General features: G+C 44.8%; 1 protein-coding gene across 2 annotated transcripts; it reads left to right on the top strand.

Moving 5' to 3' along the window:
• Window positions 1–548: 548 nt before the first annotated feature.
• LOC149357091 (uncharacterized) lies at window positions 549–15,582 on the top strand. Of its 2 annotated transcripts, XM_089584434.1 has the most exons (6): window positions 549–1,022; window positions 2,414–2,623; window positions 9,652–9,738; window positions 11,440–11,687; window positions 13,801–13,915; window positions 14,513–15,582. In XM_089584434.1, exons 2-6 carry the CDS (start codon window positions 2,590–2,592, stop codon window positions 14,962–14,964), a joined length of 936 nt encoding a protein of 311 aa, XP_089440560.1. In that variant the 5' UTR covers window positions 549–1,022; window positions 2,414–2,589; the 3' UTR covers window positions 14,965–15,582. The 2 variants fall into 2 exon arrangements, with proteins under 2 accessions (XP_089440560.1, XP_089440559.1); XM_089584433.1 differs by lacking the exons at window positions 549–1,022; window positions 2,414–2,623 and adding an exon at window positions 4,449–7,406 and having other exon boundaries at window positions 14,513–15,581.
• Window positions 15,583–17,445: the final 1,863 nt, after the last annotated feature.

Consider the following 17,445-nt stretch of genomic DNA (forward strand, 5'->3'; position numbering starts at 1 on the left):
TTGTTAATTGCCTTATAATTCCACCCCAGCCCTTCCCGTTCCTTTCCCAATAATTGTAAACGTGTCATATGACACATATGTGTCATATGTGTCATATGACACATACGAGATATTCCATAGTCTCGTATGAATCAGACACATATGACACATATATACGAGATTTTTCGATAGGGACGTATTAATCGCTATCGGTTAATCGTCTTCATATTGATTACGGTTATAGATTTCAATCACGCGTCTTCAGCGCGCACTTCGCTTCTGCGTCGCGTGGTTGCTTCGGACGGTAGCAAGAGTTGGGGGGTGCGTACGTCGACTGATGTTTCAGAGTGCGATCGTTTCCTGCCGCCTTGATCCAAGCTTGAAGACGTAGATGCGACCGGCCGTTGTGAAATACCGAGATCTTGCAAGATCTCACGGTATTCTTTTTCAACGATACGGTACTTGCGTTGCTTTGCATTCATGGCGAAATGCAGAAGCTTTGCGGTGAAAGACGAGGACCGCAACAGCCGCACAAAGGGACAGCAAACGGGCAGTACGACCAACACCTCCACACCACAAAAGAAAAACAAGCGCGAGCACTCGCGGTACAGTGAATTCCAGCCACTGTACTCGCGGCATGACTCGCGGGCAGGGTTGCCGTTGGGAACATTTTAAAAGGAGCCAAAACTTGAGCTGAAAGTAGTCAAAAGTAGCCATGCCATTCCATCTTTGTTTTGCTCATTAATAAATTGAAGTGTAAAAAAATTGATAAAAATTATTCTTGGCGGTGTTGTCAACACTAAGCTTCAAAGAAATTTTCCGAAACTAAACGTGTATTTATCCACCGCTTTACGCATAAACGTAGGCATCCGCTCTCGTTCCCACGTGCGTTCCAAGCCAATCCCAATCCATAGCTGGTGGTCATTTCGTTTGGACGTTTGGCAGTGGCAGCGCGCGCTTGTGAATTTTTATTTCTTCAAGCTTTTTCAAGTTTGGTGGCGGCACGCGTGAGTCACCGAGGGGAACCAGAAGGCACTGCTTGCGTAAGTATACATTCTGTCCTTTTTTCCCTTTCATGTTAGTTGTCAGCTAATATTTACTTGTGAACTTGTCAAGAGTGAGGACAATGAGCACGCCTCGTGTGTCGCCCCTTTAGCTAACTTGTCTGTAGGCCTCTGTCAGCAGTTGTCTTATGATTAACTCAGCGGCGCATTGCAAGGTGTAACTGCGTGTAAGGGTTGGGGTAATATGAAGTAACACACAAGTACACGAAGGGAAGCGCTTCTAAATGTCGCGTGTGTTTGTGTGTTCCTTCATCAGGGTGAACGCACTATCCCGGCAAATCTTGTTGGCGCATTGCTTCTGAGAGGGTTTGTTTCTCACGGCACATCGTACATTTATGTACGTGTATAGATATTATGATCATGATCGCAATGACAGTCGTCACGTGGTTACGGCGCTCGGCTGCTGACTCGAAATACGCGGGTTCGATCCCGGCTGCGGCGGTCGAATTTCGATGGAAACGAAATTCTGGAGGCCCGTGTACTGTGCGCGATATCGGTGCACTCTAAAGAACCCCAGGTGGTCGAAATTTCCGGAGCCGTTCTCTGCGGCGCCCCCCATGACCAACCAGTTGCCACGTGCGATGCAGTTGAGTGTTTTTCATCGCCAATTTTTGCTTTTGTGAGGCTAATCGCTTGGTTCAGGCATGCATGTCAGACGTCATAGAGTCGCAGCCTGCATGCCTTGTGCTTGATTGACAAATGCTTCCATGGCAGTGTTGACATTGTTGCGTTGCGAGTCTCCGTGCGATGAGAGAAATGTGACAAGAACAGGATGAATGAACACAATTCTTCTGTACTGCCAGAAGTAATGCTGCTCCTGCCAGTGATCGGTTACAGAAAAAAAATTGAGAGTACTTTTTATTTATGTGTGTCCCTTCCCGCTACTCAGAGCCTTGTATTACAAAGTCTAGATCAGTGTGACTCTACATATAGCGAGTGCTAGTTTCGAGCTCGCTAATTGAACGCGCTTCTTTTCTCTCTTCCTCATTTGGTCAATCTTGCGTTTTACTGGTTTCTTTTTTCATCACTATGCTCCTGGTAGACTGCACTCAGTTTGATGTTCAATGCAGTGAAGTTGCACGCCACTATTGCTGGATGTTATTTGGTTCACATGACAGCAGGCACAGAAATATTGTTTAAATAAGTCCCAAATTGCAGGCGCTCGTGACACTTGTAACTCTCAACTCATGAAAGTTCAGAAGTGCGTTGCGAAGTAGAACGAGATGGTTGTAAGAGTACCTGTCAGTTGTCATGGTAGTGTGAAGTTTTCGGCACCCAAACAGGCAAGTGCCAGTAGAGTATGGCACAGACAGTGTCTGGTAAAAATCCTTGTTTCCCCATTAATCTTTTGTCGTGTTTCCTCTGTGCAGCATGTCAAAACCATTCGCTGTGGTGAAGTTTCCTCTTGAGGATGACTGCCTTGCAGTCATTCCTGTCGGATGGCTCACAGAGACAAAATTAAGAGTGCTACTGGCCTGTGGCCAGGAGCTCGGAGGTGACGCGGCTCGCAAAAGCTGAGGCCAAGCCAGCTCTCGGAGGGGAGTGGATGCGTTGCCCAGTGGTCGTCGTTACCACTTGCCGTAAATAGTCTTATTGCAGACATAATGATGGTAGCTTCATCAGCGATTGTAAAGGCCTCTTTGCTAGATTCTCTGAGTCTGCACCTCTGCATGGCTAAATTACGACTAAGAAGTCATGTTGATAGCCACCGCTTAGCCAGCTGTCAAAAAGAGGAGCAGAATGAACTGTTAGCTATTGCACTTGTAAGCTGATGAACTACTTCTGAAACTCATTAGTGCTTTGTTTTTGAAGACCTGTAGTTCCCAGAATTAGTGCTGAACTCAGTATGCTTAATAATATTTAGTACAGAAAGGTTTAGTATGGTAATTTTTTTTTTGCATTATGAAACATTGTTTTGGCACACAAAAAGCACAGACGAGGAAAGAGCACACAATACAAGTGCCAGACATCAATTGATGCTTTGCGTTGTGTGCTCTTTCCTCATCCATGTTTGTTGTGCACTGAGACAGTGTTTCATAATGCAAATTCAGAACCAACTCATCCAGCTGTTTACATTTAGTTCAGTTTGAATTGTAAGCCTGCCGCAGTGGCTGAGTGGTCCATGCTGCTGAGCCGAGGGCCCAGGTTACATCCTGTCTGTGGTGAAATGGAGCAGTGCAGAATGCGCTTGTGCTCTGTAATATCAGTGTATGTTAAACAACCCCATGTGGTCTAAATTAATCTGGAGTCTTCCGCTACGTCATTCTTCATAGCTTAAAGCTGTTAAATCCTAGAAATCAGAATCACACTTTTAATTGTAAATAAAACAATGCCTCTGCCACATGAGTGTTTCACAGGCTTTCAAACTGATGGTCTGTTGGCCTGAGTGCTGCTATACAGGCAGCTGAACGGGCATCAAGTCAGCAAAGCAGCCCAGAACAGCGTTTACATGCAGTAGTGCTGTGCACTCTCAAATGGCAGTGTTGTGGTTAGGTGCTGAGGAATGAAGCCACAGCAGTATTATTAGTGAAATTGGAAAAAAAATCCCGGTGCACTTGAAGGGGCTATGACAGGGTCATTCGACATATTGGTAAATTGGTTTTTGAGGAAAGGCAGTTTTGCGCTTCTGGGAATAATATGAAAGTCTGATTCCACTCCTGGAAGTATTAGTACGTGGGGCGCTTTATTTTAAAAAAAAATGCGATAGAAATCGTGATCGGGAAGCTGTTCCCACTGCGAGTGGCCACCATATTGAACTGCTCATGTGATGTCACAATAGATGGCAGAGCGTTATCTGCAATGCAGGCTACACTGTCAAAGGACATGTCTCCTTCCTTTTGTGCATAAATGAAGTAGTGGTCCTACCTCATGCGGGAGTGTCATGAACGTGTTACTCTGCTAAAATGATAAACTTAATGTATGTTTCTATTGGCATAGTTAAGGCATGGTTGCACTCGGTGGGCTGGGCGGTATAGGCCTTAGCTGATTGATGCACCAATCTTTCACATTATACCGGTGACGATACCAGCGCAACCAGTGATCGCCTAAAGCCTGCGACCGATGAAACCAACCGGCCGATGGTCACTCGATCTGTCTTCGGCAGACCAGAGGCTGAGTCGGCGCTGCTTGTGGGCAACAAATTTGGAGCCTTTATTTAATGCAAATGGTCACCAAGCATGCTTCTGGATTAAACAATTTAAAATTAAGTACTAGTCATATCGAATAAAGCATGTACATGTAATTAGCGGGAAGCGGAGATCCTCTAATATCCCAATGTTGGAAGTCACATCCTTGACGCTTCTTGCAGCACTGTTACAGTGTGTGAACAAATAAAGCTACGACTGGTGAGAAACAGAAGAGAACATTTTTGATAATGTGAACTTACCTTGCGTCTCATGCTGTACAAATGAGCAATATACAGCCACTTGTACACTAGCTTTGTAAACAAACACGCTGGGGTGTACATACTTGCAATTTACGAATCGGTGCATTCCTGCAGGAATCTTGAAGCACTCATTAATTGTATACACGAGTGATTTGCTTAACAAGCACTGAGAAAAGCGAGTGGAACCTCGGGATCCTGTCACTGCCGCACAATCAGCTGTGGGTGAAGTGAAATGGAGACAGCAGTGGCTGTTGGTCAGTGTGGGCAGTGAAGCTTTTGGATCACTTCGGGATCTACCGTGGCAGGACTGGGGTGGCAGCGCCGCGTGCTTTCGTGTGCCGGCCATCATTTCCAATGCTCTGGTAATGGTCACACTGACCATGGTTTTACAAAAGGGCTTTACCAGCCGAAAAAAATTAGTGTGTTTGACTAACATGTGCGCACACACATGCAGCTTCTCGAGCATCGGCACAGAAACAGCCTTATTTGGGATCGTAGGAGGTTTTGAGTTATTATTCCAGGTCAGTTGCCTTGTCTTGAAAGGCACTGCCGTTTTAGGTGATTTGCTGTCGCAGTTTGTAGTGCTCTGGGAATACTAATACCGCTGGTGTTTCAGTCTTCTGCAATGCCGAGTATGAAAGTAATGCACTTTAAACCAGACTGACACAATCTTTAAATCATTGTAGAAGCTAAAGTTTGGTACTTGCATTAAAATTTGGGAGGGTAATCTTTGTTCACGTTTTTCTACTGTGAACATATCATGCATGAGAGCATGCTTTGGTGCCGCTCGAAACAATGCTAACAACCTTGTACAATGCTCGAGGGCCCTTGAAATCTCGCTAAAGAGTTCCACACTGCTTTGACTCGATAGACTATATACTCAATGGCCATTAAAACTTCCTTTGTAGCAGCGCTCAGCGTGAGGTGATAGACTATCAGTTTGAGAGCCTTCGAATTGCCCGTCTGACAGGGATGTAAGATGCCTGCGTCATTGCCACACTGCACCTTGGCCTTATATATGCTGTTTGCTACCTGGAAATTACAAATGCCAGAAAGCAAGCATATTTAAACTACGTGCATAATGGCGTGACTTGCAGTGTGACCTGGTTGTCCTGAAATGTGCCAAATAATTGGTTGGAATATAAAACACAGTAAACTGCGATATAAAATGAGCTGGAGCATTTCCTTGTCTATTCTAACAATCAGGCTGCTCTAAGATGTTCATCCTGAAATACCAGCATGATACACTCACATTATTTTTTTGTGTGTGTGTAGTGTGGTGTCAATGGATCCCAGCAATGTGAGAAATGTTGCTTTATTTCATATGAAGTAGAATTTTCATGTAGATTGCTCAAGAGTTTGGTTTTTGATTTGTAATTTTTCATTTTCATTTATTGGTTTTGTTTGGCCAGTACAGAGACTGCAAACAAGGGAGAGCAAGCTAAAGGCGCCTAGTAGCGCCTGACAGAGGCCTGCCCTCCCCATGTAAAAAACAAAAAAACAAAGTGGCACTTGGCAATGGTACAAAGTTTCCATAAGTAACAGAAACAAGAAAAACAGCGGATATATTGACAACGAAACAGAGATCAGGCATGCATAGAGCTAAGCACAACAAAACTAAGATCAAAACATAACAGACAAAAACTGATTAGGTAAAAACACACCACAACTAGCTATAACAAAAATATTCATGAACAGTTTTCCTAAATCTGACCTCGGACATATTTTGTAGTGACAGTTCTGTTAAATATGGATAGGCGTTTAATGTATGAGGAATTATGTGAGTTAGTTTTTGGAACCCATAGTTTGTACGGGATTTTGATGCATGGTATTGAGGGTGCCTAAGACTGTATGCTGTTTGGGCAATTAAATATGTGCTCTCGAAAGTCTGCCAGTTTCCTTTCATAAGGTTTCTGATATAAACAGCAAGCTTCTTGTGGTAAGTGGCTGTGATGGTTAGCAGTCTATGGTTGAGGAAGGAAGGACCTGTGCTCTCACTGTAATGTAAGTTATCAATCGCTCGTACAGCTCTTTTTTGTAAAGTAAGTACTTTCACAAGATTGGTTGAGGTAGTCGTTCCCCAGATCAACAAACAATATTGTACATGCGAAAAGACTAGAGAGAAATAAATTTGTAGTTTGAATTTTCGAGGCAGTATTGTGCGAAATTTATTTAGGATACCAACAGAGCGAGCCATTTTAGTGCTAACGTAGTTTACATGATCTGTCCAGAGTAAATGTTCTTCAAAAATGACCCCAAGGAACATTGTAGAGCTGACACGAGTTATAGGAGCTTGCTCGAAGTGAATTTGGAAGTTGTTCGGAACTTCCTTATTTTTGGCTCTAAACAGTATGTACTTTGTTTTCCTGACATTAAGTTCTAACCTATTTGATTTTAACCAAACAGACAATTGGGATAACCAACTATTGGAGGCTGCTTGCAAAATATTACTATCTTGCCCTGAAAAAAATACGTTAGTATCGTCTGCATAGATTATAATGTTGTCTGCTGGACGAAGGTTGACGATATCATTAATATATAATAAGAACAACGTTGGTCCTAGAACGGAGCCCTGTGGCACACCAGACACAATCTGACCGATCCCAGATGAAATACCGTTAATGATAGTTGTTTGAGATCGGTTGTCAAGGTAGCTAGCAAATAACGTTAAAGGAACGCCGCGTATTCCATAACACCGCATTTTTTCAAGCAATATCTTATGGTTAACCGAGTCAAACGCTTTCCTCATATCAAGGAATATGCCAACTGTTAGCAGTTTATTTTCTATGTTTTCAATTAGCTTTTCTTTGATTAAGGCGGCCTCAGTTGTTTTGTTTTTTTGAAATCCGTACTGTTGCTTGGAGATGACATGGTTTTTGTCGAGATATTGAGAATGTTTGCAGGATCCTACAAGAGCGCCGAAAGAAAGGTGCGGCGCTACGAGTTCACTTCAGCCCTAGAAAGCTCGGCAGTTTCTGGTAATTGAAATTCTCATATTTCTTTATTGATGAGAAATTATTTTGCATACTCAACAAGACGTTCATGTGCAATTATTTTTTAGGAAATAAGGGCCACAACGATGTTGTACAGCTGCCGTCACCACGTACGACATGAATTCTCATTTGTTAAGCCGCCGCGGTGGCTCAGTGGTTACGGCGCTCGGCTGCTGACCCGAAAGACGCGGGTTCGATCCCGGCCAAGGCGGTCGAATTTTGATGGAGGCGAAATTCTAGAGGCCCGTGTACTGTGCGATGTCAGTGCACGTTGAAGAACCCCAGGTGGTCGAAATTTCCGGAGCCCTTCACTACGGCGTCCCTCATAGCCTGAGTCGTCTTTGGATGTTAACCGCCTTAAAACTAAAACACCATTTCTCATTTCTATTTAATGTAAGGTCGACATTGTGTTAGTTTTGATTGGGGATTTATGGTAGTATGCTTGCAAAATCTGGGAAAAAAAACTCCACCGTAGCTAATTGCACTTGCAGAAAAATAGAACGTGTTCAGACTTGGCATCAGCTTTTTACATTTGCCATGCTCTCAGATCGGCAGTGAATCTGCCAGTAACCATTTCGTGCAAACTCTCTTACCCACGTTAACAGTACTGCGAACAGGTTTCTATTCACATGACATATATTCCGCTCTCTGTTTTTGGTTTCGCCATGACAGTTTCTTTTATGTCCTTAAATGTACCGTATTTTCCGGTGTATAAGACGCGCCCGCCATATATGCAGGCTGTAATTGAAAAAGTTGCTATATAAGACGCACCCTTATATAAGACGCACCCCAGTTTACCCAGTTGGGCTAGTGAGGATCAATTAAACACGCTTGCGCGACCATCATGAAATTCACCGTACTTGTGAGAAATTCTTAAGCAACGCTAAGTGGTCGAAAAAGGCAACACTCACACCATTCCTGCCCACGTTTTAGAAAAAAGAAAGAAAAACGAAAAAACTCTCCCATATGTCCATAAGAACATTTTATTTCTACTTAAAACCTTGGAAGTCTTCACCTTCGGATGCGCTATCAAAAAGTTCGCCCATTTCTGGTGGCAACGCGACTGAAATATTCTGTTCGCACTACGTACATGGAGCAAACAAAATTGGAAAGGGTGGCTAAAATAAGAACGCCGGCTTGTCCTGGCTTGTCTTGACAATGGTGAGAAGCGTGATTGTTGTCATCTTTTGGCATTTCACATTACTTTTGCTTGGGGCCTCCGAAACGGTGGTGTGTTTGTGATCCCGGAAGTCGTCATCCCCGTCGTTTCATGATAAAGTTCACCTAAAAAAAGTTGCGCACGGTGGTCCCTGTATTGAAGTATTAACCGTGTTACAACCGCATCATTGGTAGTGATATTTTTTTGGTAAAAAAAGCTTGAAAATGAACCTGAGTAATTTCTGAACTCTCTAAAAAAAAACGAAAAATTCGCATATAAGACGCACCCTTGTATAGGACGCACCAGCAAGATTTTTGAAAAAAAGCCGCGTCTTATACACCGGAAAATACGGTACCAATGCACCATGCTGGTGCATGAGAAATGTAATTATTGAAGTACTATAGACACATATTTAAAAAATTGAAAACTGATTTTTCAGGAAAGAAAGTGGTGCAGTAATTCTCTCGCATTTCGGTGGACATTCATAAGGGAAGGGATAAAGGAGGGAGTGTGAGAAGAAAGGAAGAAAGAGGTGCCGCAGCGCCCTGGGGTAATTTCAGCCGACTGGGGATCTTTAACATGTACTGACATCGCACAGCACACGGGCGCCTTTTGCATTTCGCCTCCATCGAAACGCGCCGCCGCAGTCGGATCACAACGTTCTTTTATGTGTCATAGGTATCTGCATGATGTGACATTGTTTGTCACGTCAACTACTTGTCATGGAGGTGTCGGTTTTGGTGGGTTTTGAATTATGAAGTCTTTGTACAGCCTGTGATTGAAACCAAATTAAAATATCTTTTCGGCCAAAGGAAGTGTTACTATTGCCTGGGGGGCATCTCTATATAACCAGGAATTTGTTTCTGAACTTCGTAATTTTGTGTCTATTGTGTTTTAAGATCACCTGTATGCAAAACAGCCTGGCCATGCAACTGTTCTGTCCCTTCTCCAAAAATATCCTGAAGTAGCATTTCTGCATTCAATTAGGATAGAAATGTGACATTGTAGTTGTACACAGTAGTGTGTTCTGTACTTCCTGGATTGCCATCAATGACACATGTTCATCTTCAGCCCCACTGAATCACGCTGGGGAGAGCGTGAGCGAAAACAGTGCGCCACCCAGCGAGCTGGAGGAGTCGACAGCTGGGACTGTTGATGGTGAGATTTTCACTTTGTTTACTTTTGTGCAAAAAGAGAAATGCAAGCCAAACATGGGGACACAGTGAGAGGAGAGGACAAATGCTGCTTGTCCCGTCTTTTCACTGTGTTCCTTTCTTTTAATTACACTCCTATTTTGTCTAGTATCAAGTGACACGACAAGATGTAGAAGCTAGATCTGCTTTGTCTTATAGAAAAACAGAGCAAATTTTAAATTTCTCATTGTACCTGCTGCTGCTGAGCAGCAGTCAACAGGCCCAGAAAGATCTAGAGAATATACTTATTCAGGAAGATATTTGCATGGAGTTCTCGTCAGTGGCTCTTGCAATGGTGCTAGGAGCACATTTCTAGTTTCAAACTATGTGCTTTGAAAGGGGTCACTCTGAAAATCGTCACATGTATTTCTCAAAAACGATTGTATTGAACTGAAGTGGTACTGGAATTTACAACCTAGTACTTCCATTGCTTTCTCTTGTGATTCATAGTGGACTGGTTGTTGTGTGCCCTTCCCAAGAGCTGTATGTTGTGCTTTTGTTGGGTTCTTTTGGATCCTGGCATTTCTGTTGCCACTCTCTGCCTACATCACCACCAGGAAGCCACTCCTACAAACTGCACTCTACACAGTAGTCCCATGTTCTGTGCATTTGTTTCCTTACCAGCATAATTTGGTCGCTTCCAGAGGCACACAGGTCAGCAAGGCCCATATTGTAATTTTTCATTGTCTTTCAAAGTATTTTAAAAGTTTATTGGTTGGAAGTGAGTGCAGTGCCTTGGACGCAGCGAAATGTGCTGAAAAAAATTAATTGCAATATCACAAAGCTCCCATAAAGGGTGCTGCAGGAGATAAGCAGCCAATAATAGTGGCATGCTCTGAAGGAGGACCTCTTGCTTAGGAAAGAACTGAACAGCCTAACTGCCTTGTGGAGCACATCAGCTGGCTCCTAGTCTTGTCTTGCCTGCAGCAAAATGGATGCGTGGTAAGAGATAAATGTGACCTTGTTTTATTTCTCAACGGTTTGGCACCTCCTGTGCCTAGCAAGAAACGTTTGGTCCACCTCTTTGTTGCATTTCGCTTGTCAGCTAAGGGCTATAATTCCATAAGGGCTATCTTTGTTGCAGTTTTAATGCATTGATCCCTGCCAGCACTTGCAGTTAGAACAGATGTCTACCTCCAGCATTTTGGCCAATGTGGGTGTTGCCGTAAGCAATACTTTCCAAATGGTGCAATGCTATATTAAGGGCACAGGCCTGCTCTCCTTTCTGGCTTCTATTAGCACATGCTTCTCATGACACTGGAAGAATCCATTTGCGACTAACTGCTGCCATCTCTGCCATGGTGCAATAGCAGTGGAAATGCCCATGAACCAATGTAAAAATTGGCGAAGCTCATAGACTGAGAAGTCCTTTACACAACAAGGCTGCATGTTCTGTGCTAGCTATCACACATAGAGCAGCTCCATTTCACCTAGGTGTTTGTCAGTGCATGGTGACATTTATGGCATTTAAATTAGGCTAGCAAGGAATAGAACATGAATTAGAAGTGTCTTGGAGGATAAAATTGGTGGAAGTTTAGGAGCATAGTACAGAGTGTGTTGCTGCCTACTGTTAGCCTCATATTGTTCTTTATTGTACCTCAGTGCGCAAATGATATTATTGCGCCCAGGTTAACCCTGCTCTCACTGAAATTGTTGATTGCTTCAGTTTCAGCTACCCTGCTGAAGCTGATGCGCCTGGTGCTGGAGGTCCGACAGCAGCAGTGCGACTTAATGCAGTGGTTACAAAGGCTGGAGGATCACGTGCTGCTGCGGTCAGACCGGCAGCTGGAGCAGAGGACTCGGCCAGTGTCCCCCTCGCCACCGCCTCCCACCCTTGCACTGCCCGCATTCTCCCCCGAGCAGTTGGACACTGCGGAAGCTGCCGTCCAGGACGACAGCGTGGCTGCTGGACTGGTGATTTAATGTTTCTGATAATTTGTGTCTGGAAAAAATGAATGCCTACTAACGAATTGCATGCATAATGTAATTCCGAGGTTTGTGAAGAAATCTTGAGCTCCAAGAGTATTTGCATGCCGTGCTCTGTGAATAACATGCTCTTCATAGATATAATTCCTACTGTTGTGCTGGAGTGTGCTGTCACAGTGTGTTTTGTTAATGTAAATGTCTTGTTCATGAAAGTTGCTTGCTGATATACACACTGGCTGTTTCAGTGAACATTTTCAGGAATTCCTAAGAATAGGGAGTTCAAAATAGAAGAAATATTTGCAGGTACACACGCACAGTTATGCAGTAAATTATGTCCACCACTGCTGAGAGATCGTTCCTCCAAAAAAAAAATTGTTTTCCCATATCGAACTTGCGCTTCTTTAGGAATTTTTGAGAGTGTTCACTGGAACGCCCTGTCGATTCCTTGTGTGGTGAGATTTACTGTTGGAAGCAAAAGTGGTACGCAATGCCCAGCCGGTAGCAGAGCTTGCAAAAACTGCATCACGTGTCGGGACAGCTGTTAGGGGACTCTCTTTATCTGCTCTTTGGCTCCTATCAATTTGTTGGGCTCAGTAGCAGTGCTGAACATGTGGTGCTCGCAATATTGCTTACGGCAAGTGCCAGTTGTCACATCATGTTTCAGCCATGCAATGCAAAGAAAATGCCACCTGCGAGACTGCTGTCGCATCAGAGCGTTTAGGCGAGAAGGAGCGCTAAACAGCAAACAAAGCTACTGATGCTGGTTCTGTGCGAAGCATGGCACCTTTCACATCTTGTAGTAGCTTGGTATTTGGCGGTGCAGTCACAGGCTTTTTTGGGGCAGTTGCTCTCAGATGGTGTCACTCAATGTCATTCGATGTAGTTTTCCAGAGCTCTGCCGGTGGCCGGTCGTTGCATAACAGACTTGGTTCCAACAAATTTTTTTTCTCAGTCAAATATTTCTGTGATTACATTATTGTTTTACATCGATCAACAGCAAAAAAAAATCCCCTATGCTTTTGTTGCCTGTGGCTGCCTTTCTTCGTATGTGTCTCATAACGAGCCCCTCATTTTCCTTACATTTGTCATTTATTGTTGTGCTGTTTTAATTTAGTTCAGCAGTGGACTTTGTAGCTAACATTAAGGATGTTGTAAGGTCTGTTTTACAGGAAGCTGAGCTTTCGGTTAATATACTGTTGCATGAACTGCTGTGAACACAGCTGGAAGTTGGTCCTCTCTCAGCGCGTCTTTAATTTCGGCTAGGTTTCCCAAATAATGGGGCAGCTTTAACCCACCTCTTCCCTGTCTTTTGCTCACATTATGCACATTTCATTACTTAATCTGCTGCCAAAAACAAGCAACATCGTTTAATTAAATGTGGTTGCTAAGCACGCAGCTTTACTCAGGTGCTTGGGGATTTAAATAAGCGCCCTTTGTATAGCATTAATTAGACTGCTCAATTTCAGGGTAGTGAGCCCCGCCATGGTGGCTCAGTGGTTAGGGCACTCGACTGCTGAACCCAAAGACTCAGGTTCAAACCCAGCCGTGATGGCCAGTTTTCCATGGAGGCGAAAAGCAAGGCGCCCGTGTGCAGTGTGATGTCAGTGGCGCATGTTAAAGACCCCACGTGGTCGAAACTTCCGGAGCCCTCCACTATGGTGTCCCTCATCATAGCCTGAGTCACTTTGGAACTTTAAGTTCTACAAACCAAATCAATTTTAACGTAACGGCTGTGCAGAGAAAACACATCCAGCACATAGATATCTGCAAAAAGCATTATGTAGTTATAATATAATAATGTCCAAGATGCAAAGCATAATGGGTAGGAGTTGGCCACCTTTGCTTAATCGCTAAAGTTTCCCTGCTCTTAGTAAACTGGGAAAAAAAAGAATGTCCATATTGGTGGTGTTGCTTTCTGCTGGTAGCAACTAGTCAAGCTATTGTATCATACAGAAATTATGCATTATGATTATAGGTACTCGCATGGGCTGTTGACAGGTAGTCACACAATTGTCTTAGCTATTCGATTCTGCTAAACTAAATGAAATTATAATTGATGTTTGTGCCTAATAGCTTGTGCACCTGTGGTGTTTCTTTTCAGCGAAAGAAGCTGGTCCGCCTGGGGGGCAAGGGCCTGAGGGAGGTGGGCTCCAACATAATGACCGCCATCATGGGGTTGGCTGTACAGAGGATGTACAGCCTCCATGGCCGCAAGGGCAAGTGGTCATTTATTGCCCTGAAGTTATGCAAGGTGGCAACAAGTATGTTGTTGCAGTAGCTTTTAACTGAATTTTAAAAGATGAGTGGAAGAACATGCACCAGGTTCTGCTGCGCTTTGTTTTCTTTTCTTCTTTTCAGTTGATACTTTACCAGTTTTCTTTTTCATTACAGGTGAATATTTTGTTACTGTTTTTATGGGGGTAGTCATCTGCAGTTTTCTTCCATGTGCATCTGAAGATATATGAGTCAGCAGATGCCTTTCAAAGAAAGCCCTCCCATCAGTCACATCCATCTCTTGTCATGGATCGTAGTCGTGCCTTGTATCTGCCAGCCATTTGTGCTCCCATATGTTAGTAGTGCAAAGTGGTCGACCGTGATGTCGCAGCAGCTTTATACAGTTGGTTAGAAGAGCTTTCAGGTGGATTTTCTCCTCAAGTTGTATTTGGATACTGTAGTCCTTTCATTCTGGCACGCACTTTGAGTTAACATGTACTTGTGGCCTTTCCTGTTTTCTCTGTTGCTGAAATAATCTTGATTTCTGTGAACGAGCAAACTTTTTCTGCTGGCCTAAAATGAACGCTTATCTTATGCAGATGCCATCTGTGAGAAGACGGGGGCGGATGTGGTGGAAGCGCAGGGGTTTATTAGGAAGTGGTTGCCAGGTTCGGTGGACCGTGGCGGCGGACGCAAAAGGCGTTTTGCCGAAGCGTTTCTGCCAAGTACCGCTGCCGGCCTGGCAACCACTGCGAGCCCCTGTGCTTCAGCCCCCAGCACAGTGCCCTCCCTTCCCCAAGCGGCCCCCACCTCCCAGAAATCCTCCTCCTGCGCGGCCCTGGCTCCTTCCCAAGGTCCCGCCTCCTGCGCGGCCCTCGCTGCCTCGCAGGACTCGCGCAACCGCGCGTCCCCAGCCACGGTGCCTAATTATTTAATAAATTGTTTCTCAGTTGGATTCTTTCGTTGCCTCATTTTGTTGTGCATGTGTATAGAAGAGATGATTGCAGCTTTGCAATGCCAAAACCCATGGCTTTCCCAATGCAAACATTAACTGGAATGTGAATATTCGCTGAACTGGAAATGCAATGGTGGCATAAACTTCGGGCAAGCGTTAGCAGAAAGGCTGAACAGTGGCCTAATTGTGGTATGTCAAGCCGGTGTTGGTAGAGCGGCTGAAAGTGGGTACAATAGCGGCATGAATGTCGGTTCAGTGTTGGTAGAGCGGCTGAACAGTGGTCTGATAGTGGCATGAATGTCGGTTCAGTGTTGGTAGAGCGGCTGAACAGTGGTCTGAGAGTGGCATGAATGTCGGTTCAGTGTTGGTAGAGCGGCTGAACAGTGGTCTGAGAGTGGCATGAATGTCGGTTCAGTGTTGGTAGAGCGGCTGAACAGTGGTCTGATAGTGGCATGAATGTCGGTTCAGTGTTGGTAGAGCGGCTGAACAGTGGTCTGATAGTGGCATGAATGTCGGTTCAGTGTTGGTAGAGCGGCTGAACAGTGGTCTGAGAGTGGCATGAATGTCGGTTCAGTGTTGGTAGAGCGGCTGAACAGTGGTCTGATAGTGGCATGAATGTCGGTTCAGTGTTGGTCCGAACATCAGGCCAAGGTTGGAAAAAGTAACTTTTTGCCCCAATGCCGACGTCGGTACGACTTTCGAGCCGGTTTTGACCAGCATTATGCCAGCGTCGGTCCATTGTTGGTGTGCTGCTTGGGGCCAGACCAGATCTATAAAGGTAGAAGTTTAAAAGAGGCACGCGACAACGTAGACGAGTGAAGGAAACCTCAAGCTTGCGTGATCGCCATCCTTTACTGCACCACGGGTAAAGGAGATGCCGGAATTCGGGAGAGGAGGTCAGAGCTGATGCTGCGAATTCTTTCAGGAGCAGATACCTGCGAAACCTGGCCGCGGTAATATATGCGCTGGGTGGAAGCACAGATACGACTGGGCCTTGAAGAGATGCCTTCGCCAGGGTATCAGCAACCTCATTCAAATGGATTCCTCTGTGCCCAGGCACCCAGACCAACCGTAATGAACACACGTGGGGTGGAACCAAGCATTTGAATAACCGAAGTGCCTGAGATGTTGTAGGCGCGGTGAGAGAGGAACACAACGATAATGAATCTGTCATAATTATGACAGAAGACAAGGAGCTGTTTAATTTGCGCAACGCTAAGACTACTGCTAGAAATTCGGCCAAATAAATAGGTGTGTAATCGGGAAGGCGGAGTGAGAATGACCAGTCAAGGGAGATGGAGAAAATGCCAACTCCGGCCTTTTCTTCACACTGTGAGGCGTCTGTCGCTATGAGCACATGAGATTTAAAGCACAGCAGGTAATCCTGCAATAAACCGCTGAGCAAATGAAAAGGCATTAACTTTGCATGTTTTGGAAAGATGTCATCGAAGAAAATCTGAATAGATGAGTTGGCGCATACCGGACGGATGTCCGAAATGCGGACGTTTAAGGGGTCCAGGAGGGATTGCACCAAACATATCTGAGGGGTACGGAAACGAGACCAGGTTTCGTTGAAAAATAGCCTAGGCGGACGAAGGAAGATCAAATTGGAGGCATGGAGCGAAGAATCGCACATTCTTACGAACGTTTTCACCGTTAAGAGCCTAAATCTAGAAGTCAATGATGGAGTACGCGCTTCCAGGTACAAAACGGAATTCGCCACAAATTTTGGAAGGCCCAAACAAAGGCGCAACGCCTCCCGCTCCAAGAGAATCAAGGGGCGAAGTTTATACGCTGGTGCGCCAGAGAATAAAACACAGCCGAACTCTAAGACAGGACGGACGTACATTCTATAAATCATAAGAAGTGAGTGCCTTCTCATGCCAGAACGAACACTGCTCAGCCTGCGCAGCATACCGACTGCCCGGACTCCTTTCACAGTGATCTGCTCGATATGGGCCGCCCAGGAAAGAGAAGGATCATAAATTACTCCAAGGTATTTGACACTTTGCACTTGAGGAATTGCATGGTTCCGGTAAACAATAGAGATATTAACTGGACGAGAGAGCGGAAAAACCAATAAAGCACATTTTTTGACATTAAGGGACACGCGGCAAACACTCCTCGTCTTTTTCTTCCACTCGCGACAGTATGATACCCCAAAAGACTACGGAGTCTTTTCGACTGATGAAACAATGCTCAATTGTTTCTGGAGCGTTGCAAATGGAAGGGGGGTGGGGGCAAAGCATCGCGCGCTCGTGCAATAGCCAGCGAAGCAGACCTGTTTGCTCCACCGAGGGTTTGAAACGCTTTCGGGGCAATATTGCCACGTATCATTGCAGTGTGTGTTCGTTCACGCTCAAGGCAGCAGGAAAGGGTCGTTATCACTTTTGTTCGTGGCGCGAGAAGCGACCAGACTAATCTCGATAGTTCGCAGCCATGAAAGGCTGCATCTAGGTTTTTCCAGATTACCGTAGATGATCTTGACCTGTTATCTGGAAGTTTCTTTGCCGGCTTCAAATTGAGCGATGCCGCGAGCAGCGGACATTGGTAGTTCGACGACCGACGAGCACGTGT

This window comes from Amblyomma mixtum, chromosome 3 (genome assembly GCF_055824585.1).
Source record: "Amblyomma mixtum isolate Tamu chromosome 3, ASM5582458v1, whole genome shotgun sequence".
NCBI lineage: Eukaryota > Metazoa > Arthropoda > Arachnida > Ixodida > Ixodidae > Amblyomma > Amblyomma mixtum.

Coding starts and splice junctions, on each gene's coding strand:
- LOC149357091 (XM_089584433.1), top strand. CDS start 7,298: ATGGTTTTTGTCGAGATATTGAGAATGTTTGCAGGATCCTACAAGAGC. Junction 7,407..9,651: donor AGAAAGCTCGGCAGTTTCTG/GTAATTGAAATT, acceptor GTTCATCTTCAG/CCCCACTGAATCACGCTGGG. Junction 9,739..11,439: donor GACAGCTGGGACTGTTGATG/GTGAGATTTTCA, acceptor TGATTGCTTCAG/TTTCAGCTACCCTGCTGAAG.